This window comes from Mirounga angustirostris, unplaced genomic scaffold (genome assembly GCF_029215605.1).
Source record: "Mirounga angustirostris isolate CCGP_5_RB_7025 unplaced genomic scaffold, mMirAng1.0.hap1 SCAF_9, whole genome shotgun sequence".
In the NCBI taxonomy this organism is placed as follows: Eukaryota; Metazoa; Chordata; class Mammalia; order Carnivora; family Phocidae; genus Mirounga; species Mirounga angustirostris.
The window spans coordinates 49,078,514-49,100,705 of NW_026991717.1; the positions used below are offsets into that span (position 1 = coordinate 49,078,514).

General features: G+C 36.5%; 1 protein-coding gene and 1 pseudogene across 7 annotated transcripts in view; both read left to right on the forward strand.

Annotated features, from left to right (window-relative positions):
* NEDD4 (NEDD4 E3 ubiquitin protein ligase) overlaps nucleotides 1–22,192 on the forward strand; it is a 121,115-nt gene that overhangs the window by 18,490 nt on the left and 80,433 nt on the right. For 2 of the 7 annotated variants that reach the window (XM_064570440.1, XM_064570442.1), the window contains exon 3: nucleotides 6,571–6,609. The exons of 2 other annotated variants lie outside the window; for them this stretch is intronic. Coding sequence is in view for 1 of the 5 variants with exons in the window: in XM_045900028.3 (XP_045755984.1) it covers nucleotides 6,390–6,468; nucleotides 6,571–6,609 (118 nt within the window). In the remaining 4 variants the exon portion in view is untranslated. Of the gene's footprint in view, nucleotides 1–6,389; nucleotides 6,469–6,545; nucleotides 6,610–22,192 lie in introns of those variants that run through there. 3 more of the 7 variants (XM_045900028.3, XM_045900029.3, XM_054513536.2) reach the window with 3 other exon arrangements.
* On the forward strand, nucleotides 999–6,379 carry LOC123861993 (large ribosomal subunit protein eL37-like; annotated as a pseudogene).

Below are 22,192 nucleotides of genomic sequence, written 5' to 3' on the forward strand. Positions count from 1 at the left end.
TTAGGGGTATGGCCTCATCTGAGGCTTATTTGGGGAAGAATCCACTTTCAAACTCATGTGGTTATTGATAGCATTCAGTTCCTTGTAGCTGCCAGACTGAGGGCTTCAGTTTTGCTGGCTGTCAGCCAGAGGCCACCCTAAGTTCCTTATTTCATGACTTTCATACAGCAGCTTACAAGCTAACAGCTTACTTTTTCAAAGCTAGTAAAGGAGGGCGTCTCTAAGCATAGATGGATTACAATCTTACATAATACAATCACATATATTTTGTCACTTTGGCCATAATGTATTGATTAGAATACATAGGTCCTTCCCACATTTAAGGAGAGGATAACACAAAGGGCATGAACATTAGGCGGTAGGGATAATAGGAGCTACCCTAGAGTCTGTCAGCCATAAAATATGTTGGGCCATAGGGCGCCTGGGTGGCTCAGTTGGTTAAGCGACTGCCTTTGGCTCAGGTCATGATCCTGGAGTCCCGGGATCGAGTACCGCATCGGGCTCCCTGCTCGGCGGGGAGTCTGCTTCTCCCTCTGACCCTCCTCCCTCTCATGCTCTCTGTCTCTCATTCTCTCTCTCTCAAATAAATCAATAAAATCTTTAAAAAAAAAATATGTTGGGCCATAAAACAATAAATCCAACAACTGCAAAATTCACATTCTTTTCAAGTGCATATGGGACACAGACCATCTTAGAACATAGACCATGTTAGAACAAGTTTCAGGAATTTTGAAAACATTGAAATTATATAGAGGATATTCTCTGATAATAATGGAATTAAATTATGAATAAATGACATAATGATATTTGGAAAAACCCCAAATATTTGGAAATAAAACAATATTCTTCTAAATAATCTATGGGTCAAAGAAGAAACCACAAAAGAAAGTAGAAAACATTTTGAACAGAATGAACAGAATGAAAATGAAAATACAGCAATATCAGAAGTTTGGAGCTGCAGCTAGAGTAATATTTAGAGGAAAATGTATAGATTTAAAATGCCTAATTTAGAAAAGGAGCAAAATCTAATGAATGATTTGAATTCTGATCTTAAGAAATTAGAAAAAGAAGAGCAAATTAATTCCCAAGTAAGTAGAAGGAAGAAAATAATAAAGGTAAGGGCAGAAATTAGTGAAGTAGAAAATGCATAATGATAGGAAAAAATCATTGCAGTCAAAAGCTTGTTTTTTGAAGGGATCAATAAAATTTTAAACTTCTAGCTAGAATTGATCAAGAACAAAAGAGAGAAGGCACAAATTACCATAATGGGAATGAAAGCAGAGGCATTGCTATAGATCCTATGGAACTGAAAAAGACAAAAAAAGGAACACTGTGCACAACTTCATACCAATAAGGAATTGTACACAACTTAGATGAAGTAGACAAAATCCTTGAAAGACAAAAATTACCAAAATTAATCACAAAAGAAATAGAAAGTTTGAATAGCCCTATAATGACCAATATATATTAATATATGATCAGGTGAGCATTTTTCTAGGAATGTAAGGTTTATGCAACATTTAAAAAAAAGTCTATCAGTGTAGGATATAGTGGAAGTGCCTTCCCTTCCAGCCTCTGTGTTCTCAGCTAAAGAAACAAGGTGACCAAGGGGACGTCATCATTTAGAAAGCGTCACAGTAAGATGCACATGGTATGCCACTACTGTAGCTCTAAGGCCTACTACCTTCAGAAGTTGACCTATGGCAAATGTGGCTGTCCTGTCGAGCAGAAGAGAGAGTATAACTAGCCAAAGCTAAAAGACGAAATACCACTGGGACTGGTTGAATGAGGCACTCAAAAATTGTATACCGCAGGGCGCCTGGGTGGCTCAGTCGGTTAAGCGACTGCCTTCGGCTCAGGTCATGATCCTGGAGTCCCGGGATCGAGTCCCGCGTCGGGCTCCCTGCTCGGCGGGGAGTCTGCTTCTCCCTCTGACCCTCCCCCCTCTCATGTGCTCTCTCTCATTCTCCCTCTCTCAAATGAATAAATAAATCTTTAAAAAAAAAAAGTTGTATACCGCAGATTCAAGCATGGATTCCATGAAGGAACAACAACTAAACTCTGTTGGGGCTTCCAGTTCATCTTAAGGATTTCAACAGTTAGTCACCACAATAATAAATGTTCTGATTTAAAAAAAAAAAAAAAATCTATCAGCGGCACCTGGATGTCTCAGTCAGTTGAGTGTCTGCTTTTAGCTCAGGTCATGATCTCAGGGTCCTGGGATCAAATCCCACATCGGGCTCCTTGCTCAGTGGGGAGCCTGCTTCTCCCTCTCCCTTGGCCCCTCCCCCCGCTCATGCTGTCTCTCTCTCTTTCAAATAAATACATAAAATCTTAAAATCTATCGATGTAATTCATCATATTAGTATGGTACAGAAGAAAAAAACACATTATTACTTCAGTAGGCATAGAAAGTACATTTGACAAAATCCAACACCTGTTCATGGTAAAAAAAAAAAAATCTCAGCAAGCTGAGAATAAAATGTAAGACTGGTTTAACATCCAAAAATTAATCAGTGTAGTTCATCATATTAATAGAATAAGTGAAAAATACATGATCGTTTCAATGAAAGCAAAAAAGCATCTGACAAAATTCAGCACCCATTCATGATAGAAACTCCTAACAAATTAGGGACTGATGGGAATGTTCTAAGCCTGATTAAGGTTATTGTGAAAAAAAGAACAATAGTAACATCATTCTCAATGGTGACAGTCTGAATGCTTTCTACTTAAATTCAGGAATAAGACAAGGTTTTGTGCTCTTACACTTAATTCAACACTGTACTGGATGTCCTAGCTGTATAATGTGGCAAGGAGAAGAAATTAAAGTAATGCAGACTGAAAAGGAAGGAAACTGTTTATTTGCAGACAACATGATTATGTACATGGAAAGCCCTAAAGAATCTACAAAAAAATCTAGACAGATTTTTTTGGTACAGGGTACCAAAGGCCATAAGATACAAACTCAATGTACCAAAATCGATTATATTGTTATATCCTATCAATGAACAATTGGAAAATAAATTTTTAAAATACCCATTTACAATAGCATAAAAATAAAACTCAGAGGGACGCCTGGGTGGCTTATTTGGTTAAACATCTGACTCTTGATCGTAGCTCGGGCCTTAATTACAGTGTTGTGAGTTCAAGCACCATGTTGTGCTCCACACTGGGCTGGAGCCTACTTAAAAAAAAAAAAAATAAACTTAACAAAAGATTTGCAGGCACTGTACACAAAAGCTACAAAATATTGCTGAGGGAAATTGAAGATTTAAATCAATGGATAAATATGCTATGTTCATGGATTGAAAGATTCACCTGTGTTAGAGTTTCATCTTTCTTCAAATTAATTAGATTTGGCACAATCCCAGTCAAAATCCCAGCATGTGTTTTTGGAGAAATTGATAAACTGATCCCATTATTTTTGTGGAAAGTGAAAACAGAATAAACCAAAACAGTTTCATAAAAGAAGAACAAAATTGGAGAAGTTATGCTACCTACCTAATTTCAAGACTTACTATACAGCTATAGTAATCAAAACAGAGTGGCATTGGCATAAGAATAGATATATTGTTCAGTGGAATAGAAGAAAGAGCATAGAAACACACACACATACACACATGCACACGCACTCACACATATATATGGCTGGTTGTTTTTCTCCAAAATGTGTAAAGGTAATTCAAGAGAAGGATAGTCTTTGGTACTGGAACAACAGGTTATCTCTATGGAACAAAATGAATCTCGTTCCTTACCACACATCATATAGAAAATTAATAAGAGCTAAAATTATAAAACTTCTACAGGGACACATAGGAGAAAATCTGTGCTTTACTGGGTTACACAAAGATTTCTTGAATGGGACTTGAAAAGTATGAACTATAAAGGAAGAAAAATGTTAAAATGTACTTCATCAGAATTAAAAACTTTTGTTTGCAAGACACAGGTAAGAATAGGAAAAGGCAAGCCACAGATTGGGAGAAAATAGTTTCAAAGCATATTTGATAGAAGACTTTAATTCACAATATGTATTGAGCTCTTACAACTCAAAAATAATGTGATAAAATAGCTGATTAAAAAATGGGCCAAACCCTTCTCAGACCTTTTAGTTCTGAGTAGGAACAATAAGAAGTTCTTACAATGTTAGGAATAATAGTTGTAATGTATTGGCATAATTTACTTGAATGTCTTTAATTTTGATATTAACATCAGCTTAAATCTATTTTTGCTACCAGATGATAGCTATTTTCATGTACTCAACTTCCCTCCGCATTGTATTAATCTGTTACTCAGTGTTAGTCTTAATTTTTCTGTGTTGGAAATATGTATTGCATGAGTATCTGTAAATCATGACAGAAAATGCAAACCATTTTCTGAGACTTTTGGGTCATGCATTGATATGAAGTTGCTAGCTTATTTTATTCATGATGATTTTATCTTCCTCTGTTACCCTCAGAGGATACTATTTTTTAAAAAGGATATCTGTAAATCTTCTAAGATTATTAGATTATGTGTAAGATTATTTTGTTTCAGTCCCACCGTCCCACCTATACACCATTTTCCACAAAAGCTCCTACTAATTCGTTTATCCCCTTCATGTAGCTAGTTGACTGTGAATAAGTAATGTGGAAAAGGAAAAAAAAAAAAAAAGCAAAACTCTCAAACAGACATTGTCTGTGGACTATCCAGGTGAAAGTGTCTAGCTGGGTGGTGAGATCGAGGATATATATTTGTATTTACATTCACATTTAATATTTATATTTGAGAGTACGTAGTTAGTTGTTAAAGCCATAGATCAGATTGTGAAGGGAAAATGTTGAGAGAACAAAAGGCCAAGGGCAATACTTTAGGGAATTTCAGTATTTAACTGGTAGATTGCAGGAGAGGAGCCTAAGAAAGAGACCGAGAGGGAACAGTTAGAATAGTATGAGGACAACCAGAAAGGGTGTGTGTCATGAAAGCAAATGAGATTAGTTTCAAAGAGAAAGTAATCAGTAGTATCAAAAATAGAGAGGACCAACAAAATAAGTGCCTGGAAGTTTTGATTGCTTTAGCAAATTGGTGACTTTTAGAGAGCAGTTTCAGAGGAATGGGTCAGAAGGAAAGAGGTAGAAACCAAATTCTAGGGCTTTCAAGAGCAGCGGGAGTTGAGGAAATGAAGAAAGGGAGGTGGTTGGCTCTATGGCTGAGAACATGGCCTGTGGAGCCAGATGCTTGAGTGTTGGTTCTCATCCTTGCACTTACTAGTGGTATGATCTATGATGAGTTGACTGACCTATCTCTCTGTACCAAATAAAGACAATAACCATAACCATACCTACCTCATAGGTAGTTATTATATATATATATATAAACTATTTAGAACGGTGCTTAGCACAGAGTAATTGTTATATAAGTATTAGTTGTTATTATTATTAATATTATTGCAGATTATTTTCCTGGAAAGTTTGAGATGGGAAGAAAGACAATCTAGCTCACTCTGCTGGAGGAAGGAGGGAGAGTTAAGGAGGGAGGAGTTTAAAAATGTATTTATATGATTAGAAAAAAAGTCAAAAGAAAAGCTGAAAATATAAAAGGGAGAAGTGAAAACAGATGATGCAAAGTCCCAGAGCAGGTGGGAGGAACATGCAAAGAGGAATTGGCCTCAAACAGGGGGCACAATACCTGAATCACTCAGGTTAGGGGTAAGGATGAGTTATGATAAATACCAGGATGTTGGGAGTGGTCTGATGGCTTTGATTTTTGTCAATTAAAGTAAGAGGTAAGGTTGTATGAGGAAATGGAGGGGGAGTTGGTGGTGGAGAATCATGAGTTTTTAGGATCCCCAGAGGAAATTGGAGAAATTCGACCATGAACAAGTAAAATGTCTACAGTCTTTGCTTTGCAAATTTAAATATCACAAGATTTTTTTTCCATGTCTCTTTGTAGAAAGGGTTACATGACACATAATTATTTTCAACAGAAAGCACTTTGTCTTATTTTGTAAAAAAAAAAAGTTTACACCTATGAGATAACTTGGAACAACCTGAGGTCTTGCAAAGCTAGTCTTGAGAATCATTAAATTAACCATCTTAACCCAAAAGAAGAAAGAATGTAATAAAAATTGAACAAAATTTCAAAAAATCTAAAAAGGTTAGAAATCACTAAATTGGATTAAAAGGTTTTCTTTCCAATTCTTTGTCTATTTCACTAACACAGTACTTTAGCTTTTTAACAAGATGGAAAAATTACTCTAATTACTTACTCCTGCCTAAGGAACCCTTCTTTCTAAGCGTAGGAAATAATTGTAGAAATTGCTAACAAGGAAAAATCTATGATTTTTATAGTTTGAGCAATCTGAGTTTGGGAATAAACAACAATTATTATTTATTTATTTTTTATTTTAACAGTGATCCTTATGTGAGAGTGACGTTATATGACCCAATGAATGGAGTTTTTACAAGTGTGCAAACAAAAACCATTAAAAAGGTTAGACTTAGCAGTATTCAAAAAATTTTTAAATATAGTTTGTTTTATTTTTATATGACAAAATATAAAAAAATTAGTTATACTATGTTTGTTGTCTTTTAGACTTTGAATCCAAAATGGAATGAAGAAATATTATTCAGAGTAAGTATGTATTTTATTTCAGTAAAACAGCAAAAAATTGTTCTCAGTAGGTTTGAATGATAAGTTACCATTTATAACATTCTAAAATGTATCTTATTAGAATTTGTCTAGAAATTTTGAAAATTTAAAAGGAGTTAAATCTAGGTATCCCTTTGATGACATGGTCTTGGAACCATTTATCCAAAAAAAAAATGTATGTAAGGCAACAAAGAGGTAAAAGACAATTATAGACCTGGAATTATCTTATTCTACTTTAATTCTGATTTAGAGACTGTATGGTAGTCTTATTCCAATTTAGCAGATTTTGGTGTTTTCCCCTAAAGATCATACAATATTTGTGTTTCCCCAGTCATTTATTGAATAGACTGATCTGGACAAGAGATGGTGAGGGCCTACCACTAAGTAGATGCATTTCTTCTTATACATCCTTCATTCACATTCCTGCCTTCCCCTTCACCCTTCCTCCCTATACCATAAGAACAAACTCCAGATCAGCAGTTATTTCAGACTCTTCAGGAGGGCCCTCAAGTTGACAATGTCTCTTTGTACCAATTTGTCAGAGTCATTGCTGATGCCAGAATCAACACCCTCCCAGCAGTGATAGAGATGCAAACAGCAATCTCCCCTTCTCTGCTGGATCATTCCCATTTGTACATTCCATCCTTTAAATGTCCTACCTTGACCTCATCTTCCCCTTTAGCTTTGAACTTATTTCTCTGTTCACCTGAATAATCAATGCTCTTGAAAGAGTTGCCTGCCCCCATCGTATCTGCTTCTCTAATGCATTCCTTAACCCACTCTAATCTAACTCACACCTGCATCATTGGAATATACCTGCTCTTACTAAGGTCACCACTGACCTCTGTGTTGCCACATTCATCTAAACTCACCCTACTTACATGCTCAGCAATGCTTGACGTAGCTGACCATGCCTGAAACACCAGCCTCTCTGGAGGCTTGTATGGTGCCACACCGGACTTCAGTCAGGAAAATAGAAGCCTCTCTTCTGTATCCCACATTTGAAGATTTTTTTATTCGTTTTGTTTTGTTTTAATAAAGTGAATTAGAAGGGAAGAAATTGCTGAAGCAAATCTGAGAAGCTGTTACTGAAGATCTAGCCAACAGCACCAACTAGGGTGCTTCTGGTTTTTCTTATGTAGAGAAGGAGGTCTCCCTTACCCTATTTAGGATGGCATGAAAACAGCATTTTAAATCAGTTTGGAAATTTTGGATTCTTGAGGAAATAGTATTGAGTCAACTGGATAGTCGTATGGTGGAAAATGAAGCTAAATTTCTGGCTTACCTTCACCAGCATAAATTCCAGATTTGGTAACCTCTGTTTTTGATTGCCTCTTGGCACAAGAATTGCTTAGGAGAGAATTTTAAAATTCCCAAGTGGTTGAGTGTTTTACTTATTTACACTTTCGTTATTATTTTACTTGTTTTGTTGTGTTTTTCTTAGAAATATATGTGTTTTCAATGTATTGAAGTTTTTTTGTACCTCTTACTCTTTTTTTCCTAATATCATTGGCTTGCACGTGTCAACTAATAATTAGGTGTAATAGGGATGGATGTTTATTTGTCTTGTTTCCAGTTTTAATGGGAATTAATTTAGCTTTTCTCCATTAAACATAACCTTTGATTTTTTTTATCACATTAAAGAGGTATTCAGCTATTGTTATTTTTTTCAAGAATTAAAAAATTTTACTCTTCCGGTTTTAGCCATGATGTAGTAATAGGGCATTGAACTTAACCTGATGCTATGAACAACTGTAAAGGTGTTAAGGATGTTAGCAGGATCCAAAGTCTCACAACATAATATTCAAAGTGAGTCTAAAATTATTTTACATACAACAAACCACAAAAATATGACCAATTCTCAAAAGAAGACAATCAACAAATGCCAATAGCAAGATGATGCAGACACTGGAATTTAGTAGTAGAACAACTACCAAATTAGAACAGCTATTATAACCATTATATTTATGCCCCATGATATAGAGGTAAACACTCTTGAAATGAGTGGGAAGATAGATATTCTCAGCAGAGAATAAAAACTGCAAAAAAGAATGAAATAGAAATATTAGAATTTAAGAATATAATACCTGAAATTTTAAAACTCACCGAATAAGCTCAATAGCAAAGTGAAGATAACAGTTAATAGCATTAGTGAAGTTGAAGATAAGCAGTAGAAATGATCTAATCTGAAGAACAGAAAATAAAGATTGAAAAAAAAATTAGTGGGGCCTGAGGGACCTGCGGACAATATTAAAAGAGCTTAATATCTGGGTCATTGAAGTCTCAGAAGAAGAAAAAGACATTGGTGGAAAAAAATGCTTGAAGAGATAATGGCCAGAAATTTCCAAACTTGGTGAAAGAAATGCCTTTACAGATTAAAGAAATTCAGCAAAACACAGAGTATGTGCAAAGAAAATCATGCTCAGACACATCATAGTCAAATTGCTGGAACCAAAGATAATGAAGAAATTTTGAAGACAGCCTGGAAAAATGGTAGACGAATAATTATTTAATAGCTAAAGGTTTTCAGAATTCTATATCTAACAAAAATATCCTTCAGGAATGATAGTGTAATAAAGGTATTCTAAGCTGAGGAAAAATAAGAGAATTTATTGCCAGTAGATGTACTCTAAAGGAAATTATTTAGGCTGAAGGTAAATGATACCAGAGGTAAATTTAACCTCAGAAATGAAGAAAAAGCAACAAAGAGTAAATATCAGTTATTATAATATTTTATTTTCCCCTCTTGAGTAACTTAAAATATTAATGGCTGTTGAAAGCAAAAATTATAACACTGGTGAGATTTATGTGGGTATAATATGTATTACAACCATAACATAGGAGAGTGAGGATAAAGCTATCTTTTTGGTTGTAGGGCTTCTATGTATTACTTAAAGTGGCTTGATATTCACTTTAAGTAGTCCGCAAAAAGTTAAGTATGTATATTGTAACCCCTAGTGTAACCACTAAAAAATAATAGATATAGCCAAAAAGACAACAACAAATAAAAAATAGAGCAAATTCATCAAGAACCTACAGACATTAAATGAATAGTAAGGGATGCTGTGAACAACTCTGTGTCCATAAATTCATTAACTTAGATGAAATCAACCAATTCCTTTTAAAAGATGTGTATACTTTAAGAAGATAAAAAGTGCCTGAAAAGTTCTGTAGCTCTTAGAGAAACTGCATTTGAAAATAGTTAAAAACCTTCCAATAAAGAAATCTTCAGGCCCAGGCGGTTTCATTGCTGAATTCTGTCACACATTTAAGGAATAAATAATTCTAATTCTTCACAATGTCTTGCCGAAAATAGAGGAGGGAACATGTCCCAGTTCATTCATGAGGCCAACATTACCCTGATACCAAAACCAGACAAATATTTTTTAAGAAAATAAAACCATAGCCATTTTGTGGTAAGTTTACTAAATTGGGTCCCTTCCATTCTGGAAGGGCCAGTAATTTGTTCTCAGATTACTTCTGGGTATGGGTTTGCCTTTCCAGTCTGCAGAATCTCAGCCAGCACAACTGTCTGGGGGCTTACAGATGGATGTTTTATAGGGATAGAAATCCACACAACATTTCAACCTTCCAGGGGACCCAATTCATAGTGAAAGAGGTGCAGGAATGAACTCATGAGCATGGGATCCATTGGTTGCATCACCTGCCACATCATCCAGAAGCAGGAGCCTCACAGGACACTGGAACAGCCTACTGAAGGAACACAACTGAAGCACCAACATGGAGGCAATAGTCTGCAAAGATGGGGTGCCAGTTTATTCACTAAACCAGAGGCTTCAATATGAAGCTGTGATTGCAACAGAAAGTATACACGGGACCCGGAACAAAGGAGTAGAAGTAGGAGTGGCCCTACCTGTCATCATTTCCAAAGACCCACTGGAGGACTATATGCTTCCCAACCCTGGAACTCTGGGCTTTACTGAGGTAGAGGTCTGAGTTCCCAAAGGGAGCACACTCAACCAGGGGACATAGTGAATCCCATCAAACCACAGTCTTCAGCTAATGCCAGGGCACTCTGGACTCCTTGTGTTCGGAAACCAGCAGGCGACTGGAGCTATTACTTGGTTGAGCTTGCATGTGTAGTCCTTCTCCAAAGTCTGTCTGGATTCTGCAGGGACTAGACTGGAGAATTAAATGAACCTGTTACAGGAACCATCCTCGTATCCTTTAGGACTTTAGTGGTGTACTAATCTTTGACATTTCCACCAGGTTGTAAGATTTTTGTTTGTTTTTTTAAACAGTTTTATTGAGATATAATTCGCATAACATACAATTCACCCCCTCAAAGTGTACCATTCGGTGGTTTTTAGTATATTCACAGCATTGTGCAAACATCAACAAAATCAGCTTTTAGAACATTTTCATTAGCCTGAAAAAAAAACCCCATACTCACTAGCTGTCATTCTCCATTCTTCCCCAACACCTGCCCCTCTTCCCAGACAACCACCAATCTACTCTCTGTGTCTTAGATTTGCCTATTTTGGCCATTTCATATAAATGGTTTCATACAGTATGTGGTCTTTTGTGTCTGCTTTCTTTCACTTGGCATAATGTTTCCGGCGTTCAACCATGTTATAGCATGTATCAGTACTTCATTTCTTTTTATTTCCAAATAATATTCCATTGTATGGATAACCACATTTTATATATCCATGCATCAGTTGACGGATATCTGAGTTGTATCTGCTTTTTAACTATTACGAATAATGTGTGGACATATATGTTCATTTGGAAGTATATACCTAGGAGTCGGATTGCTGGGTCATATGAGGAATTGCCAAACTGTTTCCAAAGTGGCTGTACCACTTTATATTCTCACCAGTAGTATGTGAGTTTTGATTTCTCCATATCCTTGACAACACTTGTTATTATCTGTCTCTTTATTACAGCCCTCCTAGTGGGTGTGAAATGGTATCTCATTGTGGGTTGTTTTGTTTTTTTTTAAGATTTTATTTATTTATTTGAGAGAGAGAGAATAAGAGACAGCATCACAGGGAGGAGGGTCAGAGGGAGAAGCAGACTCCCTGCCGAGCAGGGAGCCCGATGCGGGACTCGATCCTGGGACTCCAGGATCATGACCTGAGCCGAAGGCAGTCGCTTAACCAACTGAGCCACCCAGGCGCCCCTCATTATGGTTTTGATTTGCATTTCTCTGATAGCTAATGATGTTGAACATCTTTTCATGAGTTAATTGGCCATTTGTATATCTTCTTTGGAGAAATGTCTGTTTAGATTCTTTGCCCATTTTGTAATTGGATTATTTGTCTTTTTGTTTTTGAGTTTTCATAGTTCTTTGTATTTCTAGACACAAATCCCTGTCAAACACATGATTTGCAAAAATTTTCTCCCATTCCATGGATTGTGTGTTTTGATTTTATTGGTGGTATACTTTGAAGCACAAAAATTTTTAATTTTGAGGATGTTCAGTTTATTTTTTCTTTTATTGCTTGTGCTTTTGTTGTCATATATAATCAATGTTGTTTTAGATTTATTACCTTGACCAGAGGGAGGACAGTTTCAGAGACTTCCACTTGGCTTTCTCACTTTGATAGCTCTTATCCCACAAGCCATGGATTCAACGTGGTGGTGGTGAGGGGTCCAAGTTCCAGTATGTCAATCCCACTTTTACACTTGAAAACCAGTGAAATGACTACTGGGTGGATCCACAGAACGAGTGGACTCAGTACAAGCTGAATTTTAGCCAGGGCATTTCCCCAGAATACCACTGGAGAAGTCTTTATGAACTGAATCACCATGTTATGCCAGGGACTGCATGTGTCCCACATTCTGCTCAGGATGGGGAGCTCCTTGACAGCAGGTAAGGGTGGACTGGTCCTAAAACCCCACCACCCATACCATCTGGTTGGTTTAGGTCTTCTAAGAAACAGACACTCAGATGGGATTAGATGCACAAGAGGTTTATTGGGCAAGCACCTGTGAAGGTTAAAGCGGGAGGACACACAGATGGGAAGAGCCTTCTCATCATGATGCAGGCCTAACACTTGTGCAGGGAGAGGGGAAAAGATTGGGTAGCAAGAGCCCCGTGTTGCAGCACAGTTCTGAGAAAGTCTTATCCAAGCTGATGGAGAGTTTCCCAGGAAAGATGGTCTGTTAGAGGAATCCTGTGTTGGGCATGAATGGCCAGGCTCTAGATCCCTGCTATGCCCAGGAGAACACAATGGGTAGATTCAAAGATGCATGGTCAGCCAGAGGCTGTCAATCAGCTATGCAGGTTCTCTTGAAAGAGATCTAAGTGGCCCAACTCTGGCCATTACAACTGTGATACTTAAGGGTGCATACTCTAATCCTCAGAGCAGCCACAAAAAAATTAAAATGGAAAATTATAGGTAAAAATCCAATAAAGGAAAGAAAATGGAATACCAAGAAATACTTGATAAATAATTTTTTAAAAAGATAAAAGGGAATAAAGATAAATAGAATAGAAATAGAAAGATGATGGTCATAATGCCAACCATCTAAATAAGTACCCGAAAAAAGCAAGATTCAAGCATATGCCCTTAATAGGAGACACACACAGGTCAAATGTAAAAGTACAGAAAAAGATATACCATTCAAACACTAGGCCAAAAAAAAAAAAAAAAGGCCCCAAACAAACAAACAAACAAAAACCCTGGTAAGGCTGTATTAACATTAGATAAGTAGACTTTAGGATGAAAAGTATTATTAGAGATAAAGAAGGCCATTTCGTGAACATAAAAGGGCTTAGTCATCAGGAGGACACACCTGATAAAAGGGCGTCAAAATTATAAAGCAAACGTTGACAGATGTAGGGAAATAAATTCAGAATAGTTGAAGGTTTTTTCACTCCTCTCTCAGTAGTAATAAAATAACGACAAAAAATGTCGGTAAATACATGAAAGATCTGAACAACACTATCAATCAGCCCATTTGGCATGTATAGAAGACTACACCTAATACCTGAAGAATATACATTCTTTTTATATGCCTATGGAACATTCACCCAGATAGACCATATACTGGGCCATAAATCGAGTCTGAATACACTTAAAAGGCTTGAGATTCAACATGTTCTCTGAAAATAGAATTCAGTAGTACAAATATACCTGGGAAATCCACAAATATTTGGAAATTAAGCAACTTTTTTTTTAAGATTTTATTTATTTAATTGACAGAGCACAAGCAGGGGGAGCAGCAGGCAGAGGGAGGGAGAGAAGCAGGGAGCCCGATGCAATGCGAGACTTCATCCCAAGTCTGACCTGAGCCGAAGACAGACGCTTAACTGAACCACCCAGGCGCCCCAAGCAACATATTTTAAGTAAGCCATGGATCAAAAAGGAAATCGTAAGGAAAATTACAAGACATTTTAACTGATTATTAAAGTAACATTATCGAAATATGGGATAAGCTAATTTGGTGCTTGGAGACAAATTTACACCTTTAAGTGCCTATATACAAAAGAAAAAAGACTTAAAATCAGTGATCTAAGTTTCTATCTTAGAAAAAAAAGTAGAGGGAAAGAAATAAGAATAGAATTCAATGAAATAGAAAATGGATAAAAAGTCAAGAAAATAAATGAAACCAAAGTGGTTCTTTGAAAAGATTAATAAAATTATAGCTGTAGCTAGCCCAAATAAGAGAGAAAATTCAAATGACCACTATCAAGAATGAAAGACACCTGGGTGGCTCAGTCAGTTGAGCGACTGACTCTTGGTTTCAGCTCAGGTCATGATCTTGGGGTAGTAAGATTGAGCCCCACCTCAGGCTCTGAGTTCAGCTGGGAGTCTGCTTGAGATTGTCTCTCTCCCTCTCCCTCTGCCCCTTCCCCCACTCTCTCTATCTCTAAAATAAATAAATCTTAAAAAAAAAAGAATGAAAGGTACATCCCATAGACAATAATAATAATAATGTAATATGGACAACTTTATGGCAACAATTTTAACAGCTAAAATGGACAGATTCTTTAAAAGCCAAAAATAAATCAAAGATATCTGTTAGAGGAAATTAAATTGTAATTAAAATTCAGAATTTTTTAAATTTAAAATTAGAATTAAAAATCTCATTATTTTTGATGATCTTGATTTCCTTCTAGAAAAGATGCTTGAAAATTGGTACTACTTTTGAATTAGAGATGTTAACACAAAAATAAGAAGGCCATTTGTAAATGATAGAGCAACTTAGTGTCTTTTACTGTATTTTACTCATTGTTTCTTTTACCATAATTTCATTATTCCCAAATGTTCTAGCCAGCGTTGCTTTACTCTGGGATCAGAGGCTGCACATTTATTTCTATCAGAACTTTGCAAATTTATTGCAACAACAACTAGATAAATCTGTGTTTATATCAATGCTAATTCATCACAGCTAGAATAGAACTGAAAACACATGGTGATTGAGTATTTTCTGTACAAAGGACATTATTATGTGTGGTCCCCTATTTTCCTCTTTGTCATTTATATCATTATTTATACATAGCATAAAATGTTTTCAATTGACTGTATTCACATAAAATATTTATAGAGATAATGTATTACAGTCAAAACTAAATATCTCTATTTATAGAGATAATATATTACAGTTATTGGGCATTTAACCAAATGGAAATTGTGGTCAGAAGTTGAAGAGAGCCTTTGTATCTTTGAGAAAACATGAAGTTCAAAGAAAGTTTTTGCAGAGAACTGTTATTGGTAGATTAACAAACAGGAAGACTCCTTTAAGTGCCTATATGCTTCATAGCAAATTATAGTAAAATCTGTACTGACAGTTAGTAGCTCAGATGAGACTAATGGAGGCAAGTTATGGGAGGGAAGATGGACTCTGTGTATGAGCACAGTACCTGAGCATCTGGAAAGACAGCTCACTCCATTCTTCATATTCCCATGGTGCTTGGTTTGTATCCTTAGTAGTCATACTCAGCATATTATACAGTGGACCCTTGAACAACACAGGTTTGAACTGCATGGGTTCACTTATATGCGGAATTTTTTTTTATAAATATGGTACAGTACTATAAATGTATTTCTCTTCCTTATGATTTTCTTAATAACATTTTCTTTCAGCTTATTTTAAGAATACAGTATTTAATATATATAACATACACAATAAACAATAAGCACATTTGCTATCTTGATTTATGTTTATGTTATCTGTAAGGCTTCTGGTCAACAGTAGGCTATCAGCAATTAAGTTTTGGGGCAGTCAAAAGTTATGCGCAGATTTTCAACTGCACCCCTAACCCCCATGTTTGAACAAAGGGCCAACTGCATTTACATAATGTGTATATGGTCACGCATATGTTCTGTAGGGAAACGCGGATCTCAAAATGTGGGAACACAGGGTCCTTTCTGTTGTGCATACTACACCATTCTAGGTGAACTCTGTGTCTGTTTGAGGAGCCCCTTTCTGAGCATATTACTTGTTTGTCAGAGTGTCCTTTTCAAAGTAGTAAAATTTTCTTTTTTTTCTACCTGTGTAGTAGAGACCCTGGTTCTGGAAATTCTGACAAATAAAACAATTATAAATATTTTATGTATAATTATATTTTTACATATACACATATATGTATTATATATATTTTTAAGAGAAATGAAAATCAGCTGTAACTTAATTACCATAAAACCATCACTGTGCAATCTTCTGGTATTGTTTCCTATGTGTTTTTATCCATATATTTATACTCCTCCACCTCTACAAACACATACAAAATTGGTGTGATAGTTTTCTATATTTGTTTCCAGGCACTTTCTGATGTTTGCTAATGAGATGGCCACAGTCCCTCAACAAAGCTCACTGTTTCTTATGGACCCCTATGAACGTGTCAAAATAAATGCCAGTGTACGGAGCATTATGAAAGGGGAAACACCAGATGCTAGGGAATGACTATCAGGGAGATATTAGGCATTTAGGGTATAATGTCAGGGAGATCATAGGGAATTTAGCCCCTCTGAGGAAGTGTACCATTTAAGATGCTTTTGGGTTCAAGTAAAAGACTTGAAGTAACAACTAATACTGGCTTAAACAATAAGGACATTTATTATCTCTAATCATAAGAATCAGATAGGGGAATGGATGTGACCACAGCAGCTGAACAGCCATGTGTGACCCAGCCTTTCTGGGATTCTCTTGGCTTTCTGTCCAGGTTACAGGATGCTTGCAGCAGTTCCAAAAGTCATAGCGTCACCCAATGATGTCCATAGGTAGAAAACGGAGAGTTCTCCCCCACGTGTCTCTTTTGAAAAGGGAAGCACCCTTTTCAAAAGTTCTCCCAGGAGACTTTGATTCTTATATCTTGGGCTAGAATTGTGTCATGTACGTACTTCTAACCCAGTTTTTGGTAAGGAGAATGGAATTACGAGGCTTAGAAGAATCAGAATTCAGCCCCTGGGGGTGGGGAGTGGCCATCTATCCCTGACACACATTGTCATCCACTGTTTGAATAAAATCAGAATTCTGTTAGTTAGGAAGAAGTAGGGGACACCCCATTAATAAAGCACTAAGTAAATTATGGTACAGCCATACAATGAAATCCTCATTAGCTATTTGAAAAGAAAGAGATGTATATGTATTAATAGAGAATTAGTTTCAAAATATACTGATGAAGGAGCAAAGGCACAGAACATTGTGTGTATGATGCACCTCTTTGTGTAAAAACAGAAACAAAAAATGCTTTCTCATATGCTAGTATTTGCATAAAATACTTCTGGAAGGACCTAAGGAACTGCAGTATTTTCTCTGAGGATGAGACAAGGATAAGAGAGAGATTTATAATTCACTATGTATCTTTTTTACTGTTTGGATTTTCCCCCCATGACTATGTATCTATAATTTATTTTTATATTTGTTGATGAAAATAACTATATAGAGAAAGCAGACATAAAACATGTAAATAAAAATGCCAAGATACCTTCTATTTATATAATGCTTTATTCTTGTAAAATTACCTTTCTGGGGTACTTGGATGGCTCAGTCAGTTAAGCGTCTGACTCTTGATTTCGGCTCTAGTTAGGATCTCAGGGTTGTGAGATCGAGCCCTGTGTCTGGCCCCGTGCTGGGCGTGGAGCCTGCTTAAGATTCTTTCTCTCCCTCTGCCTCTGCCCTCCCACCCCCACTCATGCTCTCTCTCTAAAAAAAAAGAAATAAATAAAAATAAAAATACCATTAACTTTTACACAGCCATTTAACTTTTACACAGTTTTATTTTAAAATGTACTTACAACACATGTCCACACAAAAACTTGTACATGAATATTCATAGAACCATTAATCATTGTCAAAAAGTAGAAACAACCCAAATGTCTATCAACAGATGAATGGATACAAAATATGGAGTATATACATACAATGGGATATTTTTCAGCTCTAAGAAGAAATGAAGTACTGATACAAGCTACAACAGGGGTGAACCACAAAAAAGTAGCAAGAAGCCAATTACAAAAGACCACATATTATATGATTACATTAAATGTCTAAAATAGATGAATCTATAGAGAGAAAAAGTAGATTGGAGGTTGCCTGAGATTGGTGAGGTTGAGGGGAAATTAGGAGCGACTGCTAACGGGCATGAGGTTTCTTTTTGAGGTGATGAAAATGTTCTAAAATCGTGACAGTAGTTGCATGCTCTATGAAAATACTAAAAACCATTAAATTGTACACTTTCAATGGGTCAATCATATGGTATGTGAAATATATCTCAATAAAGCTACTTTCTGAAATGTACCTGCATTGTTTTTTTCCTGCATCCACCAGCAGAATTTCTAGGAACATTACTTCACATTCTTTATGGACACTATAGAATAAATTGACACTTACCAATACCTTTGTTCTTTGAACATTTGGTTACTCCTCTGGCAAATTTTTTTTATTCTACTATTTTATGCATTTATAGACTTACATACTTATTTTTTTTCCAAAAAATCTATCACCAGCATTTTAGTTTTTGTTTCTTTGCTTTCACCTTTCCTGTAAATATGACCCTATAAATTCTTTTTTTGTGATCATAGCTTTACTCCTATTTTTAATAAATATTTAAGAATTATCTCATGAAAAAATTCACCCATAGCTTAAAACTGAGGTAGTATAAAGGGGCTTATAATGGAAAGTGACAGACTCTAGTGCTCTACTTCTCTCTTCCTATTCCTGCTTCCCAGGAGAAACCACTTTTTAACTGTTTCTGTTTGTTATTCTGACCATTATTCCCATGTTGCTGAATAAGCTCACACACCCATGTCCCAAACTGACTTCAAGCTATGACAGATGAATAAATAGCCAACTTATGTTTGGCCAATAGTTTGGCCACTCATGGGATTCTAGATTGAAAATAATTTTTCCTCAGAAACTTGAAGGCATGGCTTCATAACATTGTTGAGCATCGTGTTGCTGTTGAGAAGTCTGTTTCTTGTTCTTTTGGGTTTGATTCTTTTCTCTTTCTCTGAAATGTTTCATAATTGTCCTAGTGTTTTATTTTTTTATTTTTTAAAATATTTTTTATTTATTTGACAGAGAGAGAGAGGGGGAGAGAGAGAGAGAGTAAGCACAAGCAGGGGGAGCAGCAGGCTCCCCGCTGAGCAAGGAGCCCAATGCGGGGCTCGATCCCAGGACCCTGGGATCATGACCCCAGCTGAAGGCAGCCGCCTAACCAACTGAGCCATCCCGGTGCCCCTCTAGTGTTTTAAAATTTCACAGTGAAATGCCTTTGTGTGTAGTTTTAAATTCATTGTGTTGGGCCTTTGGTGAGCATTTCAATTTAAAGACTATTGTTTCCCTTCAGCTCTGAAAATTTGTGTAATTCCTTTAATAATTTTCTTCCCTCTGTATTATCATTTGAGAATTCCAACTGGTTGGATGCAGAGTCACCTACGCTTTCTCAACAAGAATTCTTCATGTGAACCAGAGAAAACACAGAAAATGGTTTGAGTGACTGTTCACACCTTTCAAGGATGGTTTTATTCAGTACCATGCTAGATAGAGAAATTAATAGATAACATGCAGTGAATGTCTCAGGAAAGGAGTCAGCCCCAACTTTAAAAAAAAATTTTTTTAAGTTGTATTTATTTGAGAGAGAGAGAGAAAGAGCACGAGTAGGGGGAGGGGGAGGGGGAGAAGCAGACTCCCCACAGAACAGGGAACCCGATGTGGGGGCTATGAGCTGAAGGACCCTGAGATCATGACCTGAGCTGAAGGCAAACGCTTAACTGACTGAGCCACCCAGGCGCCCCTAGCAAACTTTTTTAGAAAAGAGACAGATAGTAAATACTTCGGGTTTTTGGGCCTGGAGGCAAAAGTCGAGGCTATTATGTAGCTACTTATATATCCATTTAAAATGTAACCATTTTATATTTTTAAAAAATTCATATCTCATGGGCTGTTTAAAAAAAAAAGAAACAGGTGGCTGGCTAGATTTGGCCTATAGCCATAGTTTTCTCAACTTCTACTTTAGGGCATTAGGGTCCAATTCTTTCACTGAATTTTGAGGATTCAGAAAAACCCTCTTTTTAAATTTTTCTCTCATACTTTCCTCAACTTAGCTTTTTGTTCTATATTTTGAGAGATTTTTGCAAATTTACCTTAAGTTGCTTATATTTGAATTCAACAGTCATTTTTACTTCCAAAGCCTCTTTGTTCTCCAGTTGTTCCCTTTTTATACTATCCTGTTTTTGCTTTATGGATTCAGAACTTTCCCCAATATTTCTACTTACAATTTTTTAAAGTGTTTTCTTTTGTTTCCTAAAACATTTGTTTTTCCTTTAAAGACAGTTTTGCTGTTTGTACATCTGTGATCTCTGGTGTTCTAATCATACTTAACAGTGATACAATAGAAAAACCACCTATTCCATACATACAAGGCATAAACATTCAACAATTATATGTTACATTTTTAGAGTCCATTTAAGTTTTGTATATTAAAACTGGTGGTTGCATTTTTTGTAAAACCTCTAGCTGAAATCAGATGCAAAGAGAAACTCTGATGATGTGTGTGTATGTCTGTGTGTGGACCATCCAGAGGTAAAGTGCTGTATGAACATTCTCTCATTGGGGTGATTGCACTGTTTTGAGTTTTCATCTTCTTCTGCTCTGCTTACTGCTTTCATCCCTACTTCATCTATCCAGTGGGGAGTTGTTGAAATTGCCCACTTGCTAATGGCCCTCATATTATCTTTGCTGTAATGGTTTTACACCTCTTACAAACTCCTTTACTATTACTTAAATGGGCTCTCAGGAGGGAGAGGATAAATAGTCATGTTCAGGCTACCATTTTGAATTAGTATTCTCACCACACATGTTCAATTGTATTGTTGCATTTATTGTGTGCCTCTCATATATAGAAAACAATAAGTCTCTTACGGTGTTTGTAATTCAGTAGGGAAATATCACATATTCCCTATTAACTTTGATAAAAGGAAGATTGTAGCCAGTGTTGTAATAAGCTGAAGACAGAGGAGTAGAAGTGACTGGGGAGGTAAGGCTTAAAGGAGAAGTTGACATCTGAACCAAGGCTTGAACATAAAGCAGAGAAAGTGTTTCAAGTGGAGAGACCTTAGCATGTACTGAAGGGTAGCTCAGAAGCACAGTAAGTGGTGAGTCATCCTCTTCTCATGTGATTAGAACATAGTATATATGTATATTTGGGTCGGCAAGGGGACGGTTGTAAGAGATGAGGCTGGAAAGGCAACTGGACTCAGATCATGAGGGATCACTCCATGCTCAGTCATTTGGATTTCATTCTTTAGGCCATCGGGAACAACTTTTGAGTAGGGCAGTAAAGATGGCCTGAACAGCCCGTTAGGTAAGTCAATCCAGTTATAGTAGGAAAGATAAATTTAAAAGATATGATAGTTGGGGTAGCGAATCCTGCTATTAATTAAATGCTAAGCCAGGGCAGCAGAGGCCTGATTAGATCAGATATTATACCTTTTCTTAGCAATATTTGTCAAACTTCTACAGTGTCTGTCAGGTACTTTGACAGACACTGAGACTTTTGATTTTTTTCCTCAAAATATTTTTCATGGCCTTTCTCCCTCCCTATTCTCACTGGGACAATCTCAGGCACAGCTTTCATACACACTTCATGTTTGAGTCCCTAGAGCCATAGTCCCTATGGACTCCAGGGTTTCTCTCCAGCCCCATTTATTTTGTGTATCACTGACAAAATAATATTTACGTACGACCTACATCATGTTGTTTTTCCTTTAAAAGCTTCATTTTCTTCCCTACCAGTCAAGTCATAACTCCTCTTCTGGATTTCAGTACTCTCAGCCTGGCTCTAGTCTCACTAATAAAAATTTTTTGCCACTTCCTAATACAAAAATGTTATCAGTGTGATCTCCTTAGAGCATGCTCATTCTGCCCCCATGTCTTTCCTCATGTGATCTCCTTGCTGTGAAATGCTCTCTATAGTTTCTTATTCAAATTCTTCCCATCATTAAGTTTCAGCTCAAGGTTCATCTCCTCCCCAAATTCCTCTATATCTTCTTAGAAAAGATTATTGTCTTACACTACTTTTCTATTTCCATGGTGTCTCACCCTTGATTGGGGCTTCCATCCCCATAGTTGCTCCATGGTCACAATG